General features: G+C 40.6%; 1 protein-coding gene across 1 annotated transcript in view; it reads left to right on the top strand.

The window, feature by feature from the left end:
• Positions 1 to 18,318, top strand: part of LOC309384071 (SITS-binding protein-like) — a gene marked incomplete at its 5' end in the record, with an annotated part of 42,061 nt that extends 23,743 nt beyond the window's left edge. The window contains 3 exons of the mRNA XM_081937254.1: positions 1,992 to 2,113; positions 13,989 to 14,168; positions 17,584 to 18,318. Of these exons, the coding sequence (XP_081793380.1) occupies positions 1,992 to 2,113; positions 13,989 to 14,168; positions 17,584 to 17,757 (476 nt within the window). The 3' untranslated portion in view covers positions 17,758 to 18,318. The remainder of the gene's footprint in view (positions 1 to 1,991; positions 2,114 to 13,988; positions 14,169 to 17,583) is intronic.
• Between the last annotated feature and the right edge of the window lie 1,502 nt (positions 18,319 to 19,820).

Genomic DNA, 19,820 nt, shown 5'->3' with positions numbered 1-19,820 from the left:
CGAATATTTCTATTTAGGACTTCTAATGTTAACCCGAACAACAGAGGTGATAGTGGACAACCTTGTCTTGTCCCTTTCCTTATGTCAATAGAATTTGTCAGTTCTCCATTTATCATTATCTTTGCTGTTTGTTTGTGATATATAGTTTGTATGGCTTGAGTGAATTTCTTACCAAAGCCCATCTGCTCCAACTGTAACAACATAAATTGCCAATTCACATTGTCAAAGGCTTTCTGTGCATTTAAGAACATCAAAGCCATTTGTTTTTCAGGATGTGCCTCATAATATTCCAAAGTGCCCAAAATTATTCTCACATTGTCTTTAATTTGTCTCTTTGGCAGAAATCCATTTTGATCAGGATGAATAAAGTTATTTAAATATTTTTTGAGTCTTTCTGCCAATATTGAAGCAAATATTTTATAGTCTGAATTTAGCAGGGAAATAGGTCTATAGTTCTTAATTTGATGTCGGCCGGCCTCCTCCTTTGGTGCAAGTGTAATATATGCTTTTCACCATGATTTGGATATCCTCATCCTTAACATAACTTCATTCATAACTTCTAGTAGTGGAAGATGCAATGATTCCTTCAATGTCTTATAAAATTCCACTGGCAGTCCATCTGGGCCCGGGGCCTTTCCATTATTTTGTTTTTTTAAGTGCTTCAGTTAACTCCATCATCGTTATATTGCCTTCTAGCATCATTTCAGTTTCTTTAGGTATCTGGGATAGATTTGCTTTCTGCAGGTATTGTTTAGCTCTTCTCTCTTCTATATTCTCTTGTTCATACAATTTTCCATAGTAATCTTGTATAATTTTTTTCTTCTCTCCATTTCCATGGCAAATTTGCCCTTGATCATCCATTAGTTGCATTATTTTTCTTGATTCTCTCTCTCTCTTCAATTTATATGCTAACCATTTGCCTGGTTTATTTGCATCTTCAAAATAATTCTGTTTAGCACCTCTAAGTTTTTGTGCTAATTCCTCCTTTTCCATTAGCCCCATTTTATGTTTCATTGTGTCCATTTTTATTTTAATGTCCTTTTTTGTGGAGATTTCTGTGATTCTTTTTCAAGTCTCTTGTAGTCGCCGTCTAATATTTCTAAAGTTTGTCTTTTTCTTGTATTTTGCTTTCTTATAGGCCATTCCCAGAACATGTATAAAATATTGCTTTGAGGCATGCAATAACCTTAACTTTTATTTTAAGAAATAAAAGGCCCAGAAGTATGAAACATTTAATCGTCAGTCCACCATTTCGATGCCTATGGTTTTGTCTGGTTTTGTTTTTAAAAGCAATGCTGCCTGAAAAATGAATGTGAAGCATGTGTTTGACAGAGGGAGATGAAAGATTTCCCTTCTTTTAACAGGAAATTATCTGGGTCATTTGTCTGAAATTCAGCTCTTTATATTAGTACTGTACTGTTCCAGCTGGAAATGTGTATCAGTTTAATTTTTCATGACCTAAACCATCCAGGCCAATTATATTGCTTTCTCACAAGAGTCAGATAGTCAGAAATGTTATTTTCCACTACAATCAGTATAGTTTTCTGACATGCTTCACAATACTTTCTCTGTTCAGATTTAATCAGTGGCAAAATGTACATAGGAACAGACCTTCCTTGATCTTAATTCCTTTATTATTTGTGATCTTCACTTTTTTAAAAAAAATAATGCTGATTTTAACAGTGATTCTGCTTCCTCCCCTGCCCGCTATCCCACACTCTTTTCCCCAGGTTTCTGTATTAGCAGATAAAGGATTGGGACTGTAAAAGCACAGAATCTCAGCACTGGGTAGATCTGGGATATGATATTGATTATGCTGTGTTTTAATACTGCCCTGGTTATCAAAAGAAGAGAGAAGTGATGTTTAAATGACTCGAATTATATTATCAACTCACTGTAGAGGTTACTCATTTACTGAATTCAAAATTAAAGCTGAATACCAAAGCTGATCATATAGTCAGCTAATTTAGTTTTCTGTATATTTTGTAAAGGTGGAACACTTTCAGCTGAATTTCTCACTGATGAAGAGCTATATATTAGATGGCTCCAAATTGTCACCTTCCTTCCAGTCATGTCTTTCAGGACTCCACCATGGGTCTATGGTGGTGATTGGGTAGGTACACTTATTTTTGTTTTCTAAAGGTACTAAAATCAAAGAAAACATTTTCCAGGCTGATTGTTTGCTACCTTTCAAGTCGCTCTGAAAAAGATGTTCTTGTCCTTTTTAGTTGTTAAAACTTGAGATCTAAGGCAGATAAGATAGCATCTTGCCATTTATTATTTCTCTTCTGAGTGTGAATCACAAATTATTTCAACATAATTAGAATAAATGTATCTTGATCAGGGGTGGGCTTCAAAAATTTTAGCAAGGGGTTCTCTGCCCGGTTGCTGGGTGGGCGTGGCCATGGTGGGTGTGGCCTAGTCGGCCTCCTGCAGCACAGCAGGGGGGGGGTGTTTTTCCCTCCCTGTGCTCTGGTGATTTTCTTCTAGCCTCCGGGACGGCGAAAATAGCCTCCCCAGGCTCCGGAGGCCCTCTGGAGGCCAGAAGTGGGCCTGTTTCCGGCCTTCCTGAAATTCCAGTGCACCTGTTTTTTGCCCTCCACAAGCCTCTGTGAGCGCCCCGCAGTTACCTGCATCCAAAATGGGCCACATGGGTTCTCCTGGGAGGGGAGGAGTGGGTGGGGCCAACCAAGAGTGCAATTTGGGGGTTCTCCGAACTGCATAGAATCTTAGCTAGAGGCTCTCCCGAACCCCTGTGAACCCGCAGCAGTCCACCCCTGATCTTGATGCTTTTGAAGACTTCTGAGAATACATGGACAGACAAGTAAAAAACAAACAAACAATGGATCATCCAACAAATCAACCTAGAATTCTTCCTTGAGGCACAAATGACCAGGCTCAAGTTATCTTTGACACATTATGCAAACACCCAGCTCTTTGGGAAGGCTTTAATGTTGGGCAAAGAAGGAAGTGGGAGGAGAGGAAAACCAGAGGCAAGGTGTACAGAAGAAACAGTGATATGTGTATCACTGGAAGAACTGAAGAACCAGATTAAGGACAGATCATCATGGAGAAAATCTGTCTATTTGGTCCCTAAGTGTTGACAAAAACCTGATGGCATGAGAGAGGAAGAGTCGAAGTTGCGACAATACGATGTGCGATCTCAATGCTCTGAGATCGCAGTCGACACTTTTGCCACTGGGTGGTCCAATGGACCTAAACTGTCCTGCAGAGACAGTGAACAGGAAGATTACATCTTGCTGATCTCAGGGACATTGCAAAGTCCCTGATTGATCCAAGAGAAAGTCTTCAAGCCGGTGACAAAAAATCCAGCCAGAGGCTGACGAAGTCGGGGCGACTCCAAAACGGAAGGATATGGAAAGAGAAAGTGTTTCCAGCTGGTGAGGAAATTTTACTGTTTTAAGAGTGACTGCCTATAAAAAACTTAAAATAAATTCAAATTGGAGAACAGAAGAAATAAGCAGCGGAATTAAATTTGGAATGGTTTTTGACAGGGGGTTATTTTTCTTTTGAATGTTATCTTCACGTACGGAATTTATGTAAGACCTTTAAAACGAATGGACTAAGCCTTCTTCTTCTATTTTCCTTTTTTTTTCATTACTCTCTGTAACCTATGGTTCAAAATCCTCCTCTTTCATTGCTGTGGGTGTTTTTCTAACTCATTTAAGAATTGGACTTTCTTTTCAATTTGAAATACAAAAAAGACATTTAAAAAAAAACTTGCAACATTGTAACAACAGCACTACTTCAGAAGCTAGAAACTTTGTGTATTGGAAACAAAACACTTTACTTTCTCTCACTGATTATCTCGGCTCGGCACTTCAAGGTCTTACTGCTTGTTTACAGAAAGCTATACAGATGCACAAAGCACACAGATGTTCCTTTGAGGTACTTCTAACCAGAGAGAGATGAAGATGGAATGATTATTGTGAATTGAAGTCTAACCTTTGCTAAAAACTTCTAAGCTAAAAGAGCAGTGTTTATTAGTTGAAAACAATGGCGCAATTTCAACAGGAGAAAGAGGCTTTAAGTCTGCAAAAGATATCAGAAATACAGAAATTATCAAATACACATGAGAGGGTTGAGAAGAAGTTGGATGATTTAGTACAATTAGCAGCAAAATATGACGGAGAAGTTAAAGAGGCTTATCAAATGGATAAAATGGCAGTTAAAATTCAAAAAACCAAAGAGGAAAATGAATATAAAGAACCTAAAACTCCTGATATTTATAGTGATTTGTTTGTCTCTTCGGGAAGAGGGGGCGGTCTATAAATTTTGAAAAATAAAAAAAATAAAAAAATAAAAATAAATGGAGGGGAAGCTTACTTCAGATGGCAAGATACAGAAGAAGAAAAAATAAAAGAATTTATGGATCTAAAGAGAGAAATTTTATTAGCAATAGTTTTGATAACACCACTGACAATTAAATATAAGTGGATTAAGGAAACAGAAGAAGGGCATCGAAATTACATGAGAGATTTTATAAGCAAAGAGTTGCTAAGAGGAGTCCATACAAAGTTGATTAAAGAGAAGATAATTGATACCACAAACAGCAGAAGATATGAGAGTGTTTTGTTACTGGAAAGATACAGGTTGATAGATGGAAGAGTATAACTTAAAACTAACTAAACTTAGTGGAAATTTAGTGATAATAGATACAGTTAAACAAATAATTGATAATTATAATAATGTATACAATGTGTAGTGTCATGATAAGCAATAATGGGATATGAATATTGAATGGTACCCATGAAAGGAAGATTAGAAACTCTATTGGGGGGGGAGGGAGAATGACACTTCAACAGAGGGTTGCGCTATTACAACGGTCGTAGGGAGGGGTGGGTGCGAGGACAGAAGAAGATCTCGTAGTCGGTTGGGAGACCGTGGCTGTTGGACACGCCTGGTCGTCTGTACCAACCCCCGCAGCCTAGGTGGCCAGGAACTACAGAGCCAGGGCCTAAGGCTGATGCTTTGCAATGCAAGGTCCGTGATCAACAAGGCCCCCCTCATTAATGAGTTGATCTCAGAGGGGGAGCTGGACCTTGCAGGGATAACGGAGACCTGGTTGGGCCACGAGGGTGGCTTACCCCTCGTGGAGATGTGCCCACCGGGTTTCCGTGCATTCCATCAGCCCCGGGCCCTGGGTAAGGGTGGTGGGCTGGCGGTAGTTATACGGGAGGATCTGGAGCCAAGAGAGTTCACTGTCCCTCAGATATCCGGGTATGAGTCCCTTGGTGTGAAATGGGGCCCAGGGAGGCAGTGGGGTCTGCTGATTGTATACTTGGCTCCTTGCTATGCATCAGCAGCCCTGCCCGAGCTCCTCGAGCTGATCTCAGAAACGGCAGTTGAGACCCCCAAACTTATGGTTATGGGGGATTTCAACTTGCCGTCGACGGGGGAAGCGTCTGAGGTGGCTCGGGAGTTCATGGCTTCCATGACAGCCATGGACCTGACCCAATTAATTCAGGGCCCCACACACGAGGGTGGTCACACGCTGGACCTTGTTTTTGTATCTGAACAGTGGACGAGTGATCTGGGAATAGGGGATGTAGTTATTACCCCCCTGTCATGGTCAGATCACTCATCTCTCCGGCTCGACTTCCCTGGCGCTACCCCCCACCGTGGGGAGGCGGAACCAGACTGTCCAAGCTGGTACCGTCCCAGGCCCCTGATGGAACTGGATAGATTCCAGACGGAGCTTGGGCCACTTCCTGTAGACCTGACCCGCTCTCGGTCGGAGGACCTAGTGACCGCCTGGAATAGGGCGGCTGCCGGGGCCTTGGACCGGGTTGCGCCTTTGTGGCCTCTCCTACGGCAACGAACCACCCTGCCTCATTGGTTCACCGAGGACCTGAGGGTGATGAAACGCCATAGGAGACACCTAGAGAGCAGGTGGAGGTCCTCGCGCTCCGAATCTGATCGAACACAGGTAAGAGCCTATTCACGGACTTACCTTGTGGCATTAAGAGCGGCCAAATGTAGACATTGCACCGCTCTTATTGCGTCCGCCGATAACCGCCCTGCTGCCCTGTTTCAGGTAACCCGCTCCCTCTTATTACAGAGGTCGCGGGAAGCACCTTTACAGGGCAGAGCAGAGGAGTTTGGAGAATATCTGCAGGATAAAATCGCTCAGATCCGCAGTGGATGGGCTCCCTTCAGTGGACCAGAGGAGTCGTCAACAGCGAGTCTTGAGAGACCATTCTGGGAGGAGTTTGATTCTGTTGCCCCCGAGGATTTGGACAGGTTGCGTGGACGGCTGCGACCCACTACATGTTTATTGGACCCGTGCCCCTCCTGGCTGGTACTGGCATCCTGGGAAGTGACACGAGGCTGGCTCCTGGGCCTAGTGAACACCTCATTGGGTGAGGGGTCCCTACCGGCCGCCTTGAAAGAGGCGGTGGTGAGGCCCTTACTCAAGAGGCCTTCCCTGGACCCGACGGAACTAGCTAATTATCGTCCTGTCTCCAACCTTCCCTTTTTAGTGAAGGTTGTAGAGAATGTGGTGGCACAGCAGTTTCCGCGACACCTGGAAGAAACCGATTATCTAGACCCGCGCCAGTCCGGTTTCCGACCCGGTCACAGCACGGAGACGGCCTTGGCCGTGTTGGTCGATGATCTCTGGAGGGCCAGGGATAGGGGTTGTTCCTCTATCCTGGTCCTATTAGATCTATCAGCGGCTTTTGATACCATCGACCATGGTATCCTATTGCGCCGGCTGGAGGGGATGGGAGTCGGGGGCACCGTTTTACGGTGGTTTGGCTCCTACCTCTCCGACCGGACGCAATGTGTGTTGGCAGGGGGGCAGAGGTCGACCCTGAGGTCACTCACTTGTGGGGTGCCGCAGGGGTCGGTCCTCTCGCCCCTTCTGTTCCACACATATGTGAAGCCGCTGGGTGAGATCATCCGTGGTTTTGGGGTTGGATACCATCTGTACGCTGATGACACTCAGCTGTACATTTCCACCCTAAACCACCCCAACGAGGCTGTCGAAATGATGTCCCGGTGTTTGGAAGCCGTCCGGGTCTGGATGGGGGACAACAGACTCAAGCTTAACCCCTCCAAGACTGAGTGGCTGTGGTTACCGGCGCCTCGGTTCAACCAGTTGATTCCATCACTGGCCATAGGGGACGAACAACTGCCCCCTGCAGAACGGGCGCGCAATTTGGGCGTCCTCCTAGATGCCCGACTGTCGATGGATGACCATGTGGCAGCCGTGGCAAGGGGGGCGTTCCACCAGGTTCGCCTGGTGCGCCAATTGCGCCCCCTATTGGACCGGGATGCCTTACGCACAGTCACTCATGCGCTGGTGACGTCTCGTCTGGACTACTGCAATGCTCTCTACATGGGGCTCCCCTTGAGATGTACCCGAAGACTACAGCTAGTTCAGAATGCGGCCGCGCGGGCCATCATGGGGAGTACTAGGTACTCCGGCATAACACCTTTCCTGCGCGAGCTGCACTGGCTGCCTGTGGTTTTTCGGGTGCGTTTCAAGGTGTTGATCACCATCTTCAAAGCGCTCCATGGCACAGGGCCTAGTTACCTGCAGGATCGCATTCTACCACATACATCCCTGCGACCAATTCACTCACACAGGGAGGGACTCCTCCGGGTGCCGTCCACCAAGCAATGCCAACGGGCGGCGCCTAGGAGTAGAGCCTTCTCTGTGATGGGCCCAACCCTCTGGAATGACCTCCCCCCCGATATTAGAACTACTACCGACTTCCGCTCCTTCTGACAAAAACTTAAGACTCACCTGTTCCGACTTGCCGGACTGGCCCACTTATAGTATTACTCTTACCTCCTGGCGGATATTTTATTTGGGATAGCTTTTAAGGTTATGTTTTAACTGTCTTAAATTTTTAAAATTTTTAATCTAACTTAACTAAATTGTACAGGGAATTTCTACTACCTCCTCCAGTCCTATGTTTAATTTATTTATTGTATACTTATAACATGTATATTTACCGTTTAACTATTTTAATATGACTGTACACCGCCCCGAGTCTCTTTTGAGAGAGGGGCGGTCTAGAAATCCAATAAAGTTAAGTTAAGTTAAGTATTGGATTTTATATAAAGATTAATTTAAAAAAAGAACTGTTAGATATAGTTAAGTTTTGAATATTAGGGGGGAAATGTTATGATACAGGATATAGTTAAATAAAGGAGGGATAATGATAATAAGGTATATATAGGCATGGGTACAACATAAGGAAATTGGATGTAAATTGCAAATAATGATTTGGAAAGAAGGATTAGAAAATTTTGTTATTGAATATTACGAATGTTTAACTAGAACAGGACATAAAGATTCAGTGTTATTGGAGGATCTTAGAAATAGTAAATGAAATGCTAGTATATGAATGTGTATTACATCTTGGTATATTTTATGATGAAGGACATTTAAACAATTATAGTCAAATGTAAATGGAAGTATGATGATGGAAATATGTATAAATATTTGAGTTAAAATACTTGAGTTAATAGGAATTATGTTTGATGACTGTGGAAGAGATGCACGAAAGCCTTTTGTAACCAACTGATACACTTTCTACAGTATGCAAAAAAAAAGACTTTATGTGTTGTGTTTGTTTTGAAAATAAAAAAAAATCTTTATAAAAAAAACTGATGGCATGAATCAGTCTTTCAAAATTATTTACAAAATTGTTGAAACTTCCCACTAAAGTATCAAGATTTGTCTCTCTCACATACTCTGTTGGGTCTTACTGTTTTTATCTCTCCACTGTATCCTTTGGAAGGATTAATCATCTCCAACCTTAAGATGGATACAGCATAAATCCCTGAGGGTCCTCTCAAACAATCCATTTCATTTTCTTCTTTATTTCTATTTTCCTTTTCATAACAATTCATTCTAGTCCCTTGTGAACCTGGGTGTTTATGCCTCCGCAGAATGCCTCTTTTTATCCTCAGATTCTAGTAAATGTTCTTGTGATATCTTCCTTCTTAATATTGCAAACTTTTGCTTTTTCATTTTCATTTATTTATTCTCTAATTTATGTTCTTAAACTTCCTCCCCATCGATCATAATATTTTTTTATTTTAAGCCTCATGCTTTAGTACTAAATTTAGCTAAAACCTGATTTGCTCTGTCCACAATGCCATTCATGGACTTCTTGGACTCTCCTAGCCAATTCCAACTCCCCTTCCTTCTCTTCTTCCTCCTTTACCTAGTTTTTGGTCCCTTTACCCATCAACCCCCAGTTCCTTTTGAACTACTTCTTCCTTTCAATTTAGCTATTAGTAGCTTTCTCCTCATGCCTTTTCATGTGACTGCCAGCGTTGCAATCCAAATCATTAGCAGCAATTTTGTGTAACACTTGGCAACTGCCCTCACTTTCCCCTTGCTGCCTTGGCCAGGACTCCCTTCAATTGGCCATGGAGGGGCACTAAAAAGGCAGCTAATTGGCACCTTTCCCTGTTCCTTGTTCTTTTACTCACTGTGGCTCTTTCCAAGTCAAGGGGAAAAAGCAGGCTTAAAAGGTCTTAACTGGAGATTGTATCAGAAGGAAAGCAATGCAATTATGGAAAATAAGGGAGGACAGTGCGACAGGAAGCCAGCAAAGTGAGAATGGCCACCAATGGGAAATCTCTGCCCCACTCCTCTATAGAAAATTTATTTTTTATTATTTTTGTATTTATTTGATTTGTCAATCATTTTCAAGATAATAGGTATAGGAATAAACATGAGTATGAATACACACAAACACAAGCACACACACACACACACACACAGCGTTTCCCTGAAAATAAGACAGGGTTTTATTTTCTTTTGACCCCCCCCCAAATAAGTGCTTGGCCTTATTTTCGGGGAGGTCTTATTTTTTAAGGTGCAGGAGGTGGCAAGCATGGTCACCTCATGACTACTGCTGTGTTACAATATTTTCAGGGAGAGCTTATTTTCAGGGGAGGGCTTATTTTCAGGGAAACGGGTTATATAATATACATGAATAATGAGCATGAAATCCTGAGTCCTGGTGGTACAGCAGTTGAGTGCAATAGTCTGGAATTTGATCCTGATGGGGCTCAGTCTTCAGTAAAACAAGAACCCAGATTGTTGGGGGCAATATGCAAATAACGCTGACATTGAAAACCGCACAGAGAGTGCTGTAAAGCACTGTGGGGCAGTATATAAGTCTAAAATGCTATTGCTATTGTCATCAAATTAGCCCAGATTTCCAGAAGCCTTGCAAGCATTGCTAGGGATGCAGGGGGTGGTTTTCCATTCCTATCAGAGGTGGAATCTCTGCATATGGGCCTCATTCCTCTTAGTCCTTTAACATTTTATTCTGTTGATCATCTTTGCCTACCTGCCTACCATACTTGGAATTCTTCCCCACTGCAATTATTTCCCATCTTGTTCCTTTTTAAAAACTTCTGGAAGCCCTTCCCTTCCTTTTCCTCTCCTCTCCTCCCTCCCTCCCTCCCTTTTCCTTTCCTTCCATTCCCTCCCTCCCTCTTTCTCTGTTGGCTTTAATCTCTTTTCAGAACTAGGCTTTGATTTGCTGATTTAACACAAGTTACTTTTCTATCATTTTCTTCTCTTGAGGTGTCCCATTAGATTACATTTCAGGAGGCATGTGCAGCTGCCGCTGCCACTGGTAACGATGGTAAAGCATGACCATGTTCAGTTCAGGAAATTTCCATCAGTGACTAATTATGATGAGAAGCTGAATCAATTGATGAAATAGCAAGAAGTCCATATTTTCTAACTAATTCTATATCTACAATACAATACAATACAATACAATACAATACAATGCAATGCAATGCAATGCAATGCAATGCAATGCAATGCAATGCAATGCAATACAATAGCAGAGTTGGAAGGGACCTTGGAGGTCTTCTAGTCCAACCCCCTGCCTAGACAGGAAACCCTATACCATTTCAGACAAATAGCTATCCAACATCTTTTTAAAGACTTCCAGTATTGGGGCATTCACAACTTCTGGAGGCAAGCTGTTTCACTGATTAATTGTTCTAACTGTCAGGAAATTTCTCCTCAGTTTTAAGTTGCTTCTCTCCTTGATTATTTCCACCCATTGCTTCTTGTTCTGCCCTCAGATGCTTTGAGATGCAATCCTTCCTCATATGTTTTAGCCTCCAGTACCCAAATCATCTTTGTTGCTCTTCTCTGCACTCTTTCTAGAGTCTCCACATCTTTTTTACATCGTGGCGACCAAAACTGAATGCAGTATTCCAAGTATGGCCTTACCAAGGCATTATAAAGTGGTATTAATACTTCATGTGACCTTGATTCTATCCCTCTGTTTATGCAGCCTAGAACTGAGTTGGCTTTTTTGGCAGCTGCTGCACACAGCTGGCTCATATTTAAATGGTTGTCCACTAGGATTCCAAGATCCCTCTCACAGTTACTACTATTGAGCAAAGTACTACCTATACTGCATTTTGTTTTTCTTGCCTAAATATAGGACCTTACTTTTTTCACCATTAAATTTCATTTTGTTAGATAGTGCCCAATGTTCAAGTTTGTCACGATCCTTCTGTATCTTAAGCCTATCTTCTGGAGTGTTGGCTATTCCTGCCATCTTGGTGTCATCTGCAAATTTGATGAGTTCCCTATTTATACAATACAATACAATACAATACAATACAATACAATACAATACAATACAATACAATAGTAGAGTTGGAAGGGACCTTGGAGGTCTTCTAGTCCAACCCCCTGCCTAGGCAGGAAACCCTATACCGTTTTAGGCAAATGGCTATCCAACATCTTCTTAAAGACTTCCAGTGTTGGGGCATTCACAACTTCTGGAGGCAAGCTGTTCCACTGATTAATTGTTCTAACTGTCAGGAAATTTCTCCTCAGTTCTAAGTTGCTTCTCTCCTTGATTAGTTTCCACCCATTGCTTCTTGTTCTACCCTCAGGTGCCTTGGAAAATAGTTTGACTCCCTCTTCTTTGTGGCAACCCCTGAGATATTGGAACACTGCTATCATGTCTCCCCTAGTCCTTCTTTCTCTTAAGCTGAACATACCCAGTTCCTGCAACCGTTCTTCATATGTTTTAGTCTCCAGTCCCCTAATCATCTTTGTTGCTCTTCTCTGCACTCTTTCTAGAGTCTCCACATCTTTTTTACATTGTGGCGACCAGAACTGAATGCAGTATTCCAAGTGTGGCCTCACCAAGGCATTATAAAGCGGCATCAACACTTCACGTGATCTTGATTCTATCCCTCTGTTGATGCAGCCTAGGACTGCGTTGGCTTTTTTGGCAGCTGCTGCACACTGCTGGCTCATATTTAAATGGTTGTCCACTAGGACTCCAAGATCCCTTTCACATTACTACTACTGAGCAAGGTACCACCTATACTGTACCTGTGCATTCCATTTTTGTTGCCTAAATGTAGAACCTTACTCTTTTCACCATTGAATTTCATTTTATTAGATAGTGCCCAATGTTCAAGTTTGTCAAGATCCTTCTATATCTTAAGCCTATCTTCTGGAGTGTTGGCTATTCCTGCCTGCTTGGTGTCATCTGCAAATTTGATGAGTTCCCCATTTATTCCCTCATCCAAATCATTGATGAAGATGTTGAAGAGTACTGGGCCTAAAACAGAGCCTCGGGGTACTCCACTGCATACTTTTTATTTATTTATTTATTATTCGTATTTATAGACCGCCCCTTCTCCCGAAAGGGACTCGGGGCGGTGTACAGTCACTAAAATGCGTTATAAAATACATACATAAAACAGTTAAATAATTAAATACGTAGGTGGAGGAGGTTGCAAGACTGTATATAGAATAATAAATATAGTACATTAAAAGCTTATTAAAACCCCAAACCCAATTAAAATGAATAAATCCCCGGGAGGTAAAACTAAGAAAGTGCCAGGCCAGCTGATTGAAATAGGTGAGTCTTTAACTTTTGCCGGAAGGAACGGAGGTCGGTGGTAGTTCGAATGTCTGGGGGGAGGTCATTCCAGAGGGTTGGGCCCATCACAGAGAAGGATCTACTCCTAGGTGCCGCCCGCTGGCATTGCCTAGCAGACGGCACCAGGAGGAGCCTCTCTCTGTGTGAGCGGATAGGTCGCAGGGACGTGTGTGGTAGGATGCGATCCTGCAGATACCTAGGTCCTATGCCATGGAGCGCTTTAAAGATGGTAATCAATACCTTGAAACGCACCCGAAAGGCCACAGGTAGCCAGTGCAGCTCGCGCAGGAGCTTCCCTCCATGTAGATGCAGTTCCATTGAGGACTACCCGTTGGGTGCGGTTGGTCAGCCAGTTACGAATCCATCTGGTGGTGATGCTGTCTAACCCACTTTTTTCTACTTTATGTAGTAGTAGGTTATGGTCTACCTTATCAAAAGCCTTACTGAAGTCCAAGTAAACTATATCAACGGCATTCCTCTGGTCCACTAATTTTGTCACATTATCAAAGAATACAATAAGATTAGTCTGGCATGATCTGTTTTTGACAAATCCATGTTGGCTTTTGGCTATTACTTTGTTTGCTTCTAGGTGTTCGTAAATTCGTTGCTTGATTATTTTTTCCAGAATCTTTCCTTATCTCCTCATCCAAATCTTTGATGAAGATGTTGAAGAGTACTGGGCCTAAAAAGAGCCTTGGGGTACTCCACTGCATACTTCCCTCCATATAGATGCTGAAGTCCAAGTAAATTATATCGACGGCATTCCTCTGGTCCACTAATTTTGTCACTTTGTCGAAGAATGCAATAAGATTAGTCTGGCATGATCTGTTTTTGTCAAACTCATGTTGGCTTTTGGCTATTACTTGGTTTACTTCTAGGTGTTCACTAATTCGTTGCTTGATTATCTTTTCCAGAATCTTCCCTGGTATTGAGAATCTTCCCTGATATCTATTCAGTGAAGTGTTTGCAAATAATGCTTGTTGTACCTACTACTCATTACTAAGACATTTCTTTGTTTTGATTTTAAAAAAAGCTATTGTCCTTCCTTTCTTACAGGTGTTGAACCTCACCAGGTATTATATTCAGAGACACCAGAATTTTGTGGTTCCACTCATTGATAAATATAGCAAGGAATGGCTGTCTAGGGGGGATCCAATTTTTCGACCCACCTGGTGGCTCAGCCCCACTGAGCCAGCTGCCTTTACCATTGATGACCAGTTTCTCATAGGCGAGGAGGTAAGACATGGATTCTTTCCTAACATATTTTAGGTCAGCTCCGAAGGGCTGACTGACCATTTTTTACATGCATATTAGAATACCTGAAAATGTCAGCTCCCTAAGGCTCTAAATCTCTCTCCAGTTAAGAAAAAAAACCTGAGTGCATCACAGCATCACTTCTGCAAATACTTTTAAAAAATACTGTACAGCACATCAGCAAAAAGGTATTTATTAAGACTGATATTGTCAAAACATAATCCACCTTTCCCCAACCTGATGGTCACTCCCACCAAAATTTCAACTAACACTGATGACAATCATCAAATACAGTGAGATTGACACATTGGGAAGGCACTCAGTTGAAGAAAAAAATTGAACACTTCTGCAATGATAGTTCTCTTTCATCAGCCTTTGGGAATTAATCTACTAGAATGTCAATCAGTCAATGGAAGTCAACCAGTGTGCATTACATGCTTGGGGCTATTTGTTAAAGAAGGGAGGGAGAAAAGGTTTATTTCTTTAAAGGCCTTTTGAAAAGCTGTGACAAATACTAGCACGGCCTGCTTGAATGGTGTGCATAGAATACTGTTTTTGCTTCAGATAATAGAAAAGGAAGGCTGGGAGAGAAAGTAAAAAAGAAGTAGAAGAATAGGTTCGTAATTTAAGAAAGACATGATAGAGATTGAGAATTTTTTTTTGTTAGTGATACATCAGCAATATATTAGATCTAATCTACTTCCATACAGCCTCCCATCAAATGCCTTTCCAAGCAATTTACAATAAATTTATGAAATACTTATATAAAAGGTATACAATACTAGGTTTCTTACTACAGAGTTGGTGGGGGAGAGGAAACATTATCCAACATCCATGCAGGGAAGGCTTGGTTAAACAGGTAGTTCTTCAAAAGCTACCTACTGGATGCAATGCCAAATGCATCCTGGGGTTCATATGCACCCCCAGAAAGAAAGCTGCTCATGAGAAAATGCAAAATGGTTTTCTGCCAGAGTTGGCACATCCGCCTAGACTTAGATGGTTATAGAGATCGCCCATGTCTGTAACAGAAACGATGGTCTACCAATACTCCAAGTTGTTCAGGTCTTCATATGCTTTAGGACAGTGGTGAAAGCTAAAAAAAAATGCCACCGGTTCTGTGGGCGTGGCTTGGTAGTGGTGGGTCATGTGACTGGGTGGGTGTGGCCAACTTTTTTTCACTTTTTAAAGCATTTTCCCCCCTACCTATTCGCCCAAACCGGCAGGAAAAAAACGCTTTAAAAAGTGGGGGGGGGAAAGGTTCCGATGATCACGTGGCTCACAGCTGACACGTACGGTCGTTAGAACCTCTTTTTTTCACTTTTTAAAGCATTTTTTACTACCTATTGGCCGAAGCCAGTAATAAAAAATGCTTTGAAAAGGGAAAAGGTTCCAACAATCACACAGCACAGCTGATTGTCACAGAACCTTTTTTCCCCACTTTTTAAAGCATTTTATTACTAAAGGTTCAGGCAAACCTTAGCATTTTTTTGCTACTGGTTCTAGCAAACCAGTCAGAACCGGTAGCATTTCACCCCTGCTTTAGGAACTAATTAGCAGCCGGTGTAAATTGCTTTTACATAGACAGCTAAGAGCATTGCTCTGCTCTGCAATCTGGCCACTACATTCTGTACCAACTGCAGCTTTCAGGTAAAGTTCCACATAGAATGCCTTAGAGTAATCAGCTCATCCATTTTTCCTTGAAGGGAAGCACATTGTAAATTTTAACTTTTTTCTCTCAGTCATCATGGGTAATTCCAATGTCACTTCCTTAAGTCAAAGCAAGGAAGGAACTGAGCTGATCTTCTAGAAAGATGGGCCAGAGCCTATTGGGATTAATCGTTCTCATTTCTGTCTGTCCAAATTTTATGAATCAAATATGGGTTTATTTGTTACAAAGTCTTTATTCTGAGTTACGTTTATTGGCCACATACAATACCATTCTAATCAAACTTTTGCCTGGAGTGGCATTTAAAAAAAATACAGCATTTTTCCTTCCCATGCAGTCTCTTTCTACTTTTATATTGCTGAATTTCTATCATTGCCCTATTTGGATAGAGACTTCACTAGAATGATTGTGAATGAAATGACATTTTCCACAGACCGAAAACAGCTCAGCAACATTGTTTCATGGAAGAACATCAGGAAAACAATTATCTAAAGCATTATAGGTGGAAACGGAGCTTTGGTATACAATATATGGATGTGAACTTACATGGTGTTCCCTCGCTGTAGGTGGAGTCCTTTAACTGTAGACAGATACAAGTATGGGATCTAAAGCACCTTTCCAGCTTCATGTCTAAGTGATCTATATTTCAGGGACTTTCCATGTAGCAGTATTTTAGATCAAGATTTTGTTGCTCTTGTTCCTCTCTTCTTTTTCTCATATGCTTTCTGCTATAGAACTGCAGGAAAAATGATCACCCACCTCTTAGTTTTTGCACAGCACTCGTTTACAATGTATATTTCTATGAGATATTTTGGACCATAATAATCCCAACTATTTCAAGCTTTGTTTGCCAACATGATTAAGATAATTTTGTGTTATGTTATATCATTAATTAGCATTAACAGTCATCTGGGAAGAGATGAGAGAATAATTAATGCTTTAATTACTTTTTTAAGTTAAAGTTCTAATACAGCCAATGTGTAATCAAATGTTGAAGCATTTTTATTTACTGATTATGATTAATCTAAAAAATTAATTACTGCTGTATCGAGGCAACAAGACATTGATCTTTAATATATTTTCCTGTAATACTGCTATATGGCAGGATCTCTAGTATTGTCTTTATCCCTGTTAAGAAAATCTTTATCGTAGCATTGCCGTATCTATTGAATTTTTGCAGCCTAGATCCTGTAGTTTCTTTATAATTTTGGATTTGATAAGCACCTGAAGTGCTGTGGTGTATAATAATACCTACTTAAATTTGTGGTGTTGATTTAAAAATCAGTGCCTCGTGACAAAGCTTTAAATAAACATTTTTGCTCTAATTCTTTAAATCATCTGGTTATTGCAGATTAAAAATAAAATAAATAGCAGGTGTTTTGTCTCCCTCTGGATTCCTTTCCTTGAAACTGCTGCTTTATATAAATGAGAAATTCCCATATTATATAGTTAAAATATATCATCACATAATAGAAATAACTAAATTGAAATTATAACTCTTAAATATTCTATACATAAAGTGACAAATTGGAATTGCAGGTGCAGGATTAAAAAAATGTCTCTTAGTGTGTGTGTGTGTGGGTGTGCAACTTTGTGATGTGCCTAGAACTGATCTGATCAAATAATTGTGGACAAGTTTCAAGTTTCATATCTTCTGTGTTAAGACCAACTGTATTTACACACATTTTGTCTCTCAGATATTATTAATGAGATTATCTTTGTTAAATGCAGGTTCTTGTTGCTCCAGTAACAGAACAAGGGCAATTCCAGAGGGATATCTACCTACCTAGAGAAGGACAGAAATGGATGGATACCAACACTGCCCAGATGTTTGATGGGGGAACCTTCCTCAGGAATTATTCAGTGCCTCTTGTGGATGTGGCTGTTTTTATTAAAATTTCCTAGACTCTGGGATTTCTTTGATTTCAGGGCACTTATCCATGCTGCAGAGAAGAACTTGCCAACAGGACTTATTTGGCTAACTGGAAGTTTCTTGCAGCTACCAGCCAGAAATGCAATTTTCCAAAAAGTGTGTGTGTGTGTATTCATTCATATAATTTAAGTTTTAAAAAATAATAGAGAAACCTCTGTCTGTTACTATTACTATTTTGAAACCCCAGTTACTGGTTTTCATGGTCTAAGAGACATTTTGTTAATTGGGGAGAGATTACGCGTGATCATTGTTAGGTCAATCCTCATTACTTCCCACTATTACTAAAGGTCAGGAAATGAACTTGATCTTTATTTTTTAAAAAATAGGGTAGTAAAATAAGAGGAATCTAAAGCTTTCTACGGTACTGGAAATTGGTAAGCATAATTGATAGGAGTCAAGAATTCTGAACTGTTTATAGTTTATTAGACTTTGCCTAAGCAGGCAAAATTATTTTTCATTTTAACAATCCAGCCTTATTTTACAGGTTATTTTTATATAAATTTTATTACAAGTTTTAGAGAGAAGATTAAAAAAACTATCAAAAAACATTAAAAAAAAGGAAAAGAAAGGAAAAGAAAGGACAAAAGTGCAAAAAGAAAAAAAAAGATATAGAAAGAAGCTTCCAGTTTTCTTCTGTAGCAAATATTATTACATAAATACAGTATCTCTTTATAGTTACAAAAAAGCTTTCCTTTTTCTATTACCTAATATTTTCTAATTATCAGAACCACAAATCAAAAAGTTTGAGCAGGGGTTAGATGTAAAATGGATGGATGGAGTAGACAGATAATGGTTTAAGTATCTTCATTCACAAAGCTTAAAATAATTTTTGGTTCAAGTAATTTTTAAACTAGGTTGGTCAGGTAAACAAGAAAAGTTCAGCATTCTTTATAGCCAGTGTAATTCAATACCTCCATCCTATCCATCTTGCAAATATTGTCTATTCTGTAAAATAGTCAATTGAAACCAAACACTTTTCTTTTGGTACAGTGGTTAAACAGCTCAAAAAAAGTTATGGGACTTTGTATACGATAACTATAGTAAAATTATTACATGCTCAAAAATGGAAAAGTTCAGCCCTACTCACAATGGAGGAATGGCTGAAGATGATGGGCTGGATTTCCAGTCAGCAGTAAATGTAGATGTTCTCTACAATTTAGCCAGCTCTGCAAATTCCATCATCTTTAGCCATTCCTCCATTGTGAGTAGGGCTGAACTTTTCCATTTTTGAGCATGTAATAATTTTACTACAGTTATCATATATAAAGTCCCAACACTTTTTTTTTGAGCTGTTTAACCATTGTATCAAAAGAAAAGTATTTGGTTTCAATTGACTATTTTACAGAACAGACAATATTTGCAAGATGGATAGGATGGAGGTATTGAATTACACTGGTTATAAAGAATGCTGAACTTTTCTTGTTTACCTGACCAACCTAGTTTAAAAAATAATTGAGCCAAAAATTATTTTAAACTTTGTGAATGAAGATTCTTAAACCATTATCTGTCTACTCCATCCATCCATTTTACATTTTATTTGTCTCATTTATGCCCACTGCAATTGATCAGAAGCTTGGCAGTTTACAACTAAGAGCAAATAAACATCAGGCGCTCAGAATTAAAACATCCACAGCAAGACTCAAATAAACATTATAAACCATTAATCTACGAGCATAAAATAAATCAAACAACCCCAGATGCTCTGTTAGCCATCAGGATCTGCAGGTCCTTCCAGGTGGGTCATATCCTTAGGAGGAGGTGCTTTTCAAAGTGGCTTGCTGCCAAGAAACGAAAGACTTTACAGCTAATAACCAGCACTTTGAATTGTAGCCAGAAGCTCATAGGAAGCTTCTGCAGAGCCCAGAGCATAGATGTAATAGGCTCACCTCACGGCAAATGGGCTGCTGCCTTTTGGATTAAATGCAGCTTCTCAGCATCTAGCAACATTGCTGGTTCCAATGTCTCCCCTGGGTGCCAGCATCAAAGTCATAGAGCACATGGTGTTAAAATCTGCAACTCCTCTCAGTTACACCAT

Source organism: Natrix helvetica (genome assembly GCF_964273705.1).
Source record: "Natrix helvetica genome assembly, chromosome: 1".
NCBI lineage: Eukaryota > Metazoa > Chordata > Lepidosauria > Squamata > Natricidae > Natrix > Natrix helvetica.
Note: the sequence above shows the minus strand (reverse complement) of the source record. Positions and strands in the feature narration are given on the sequence as shown.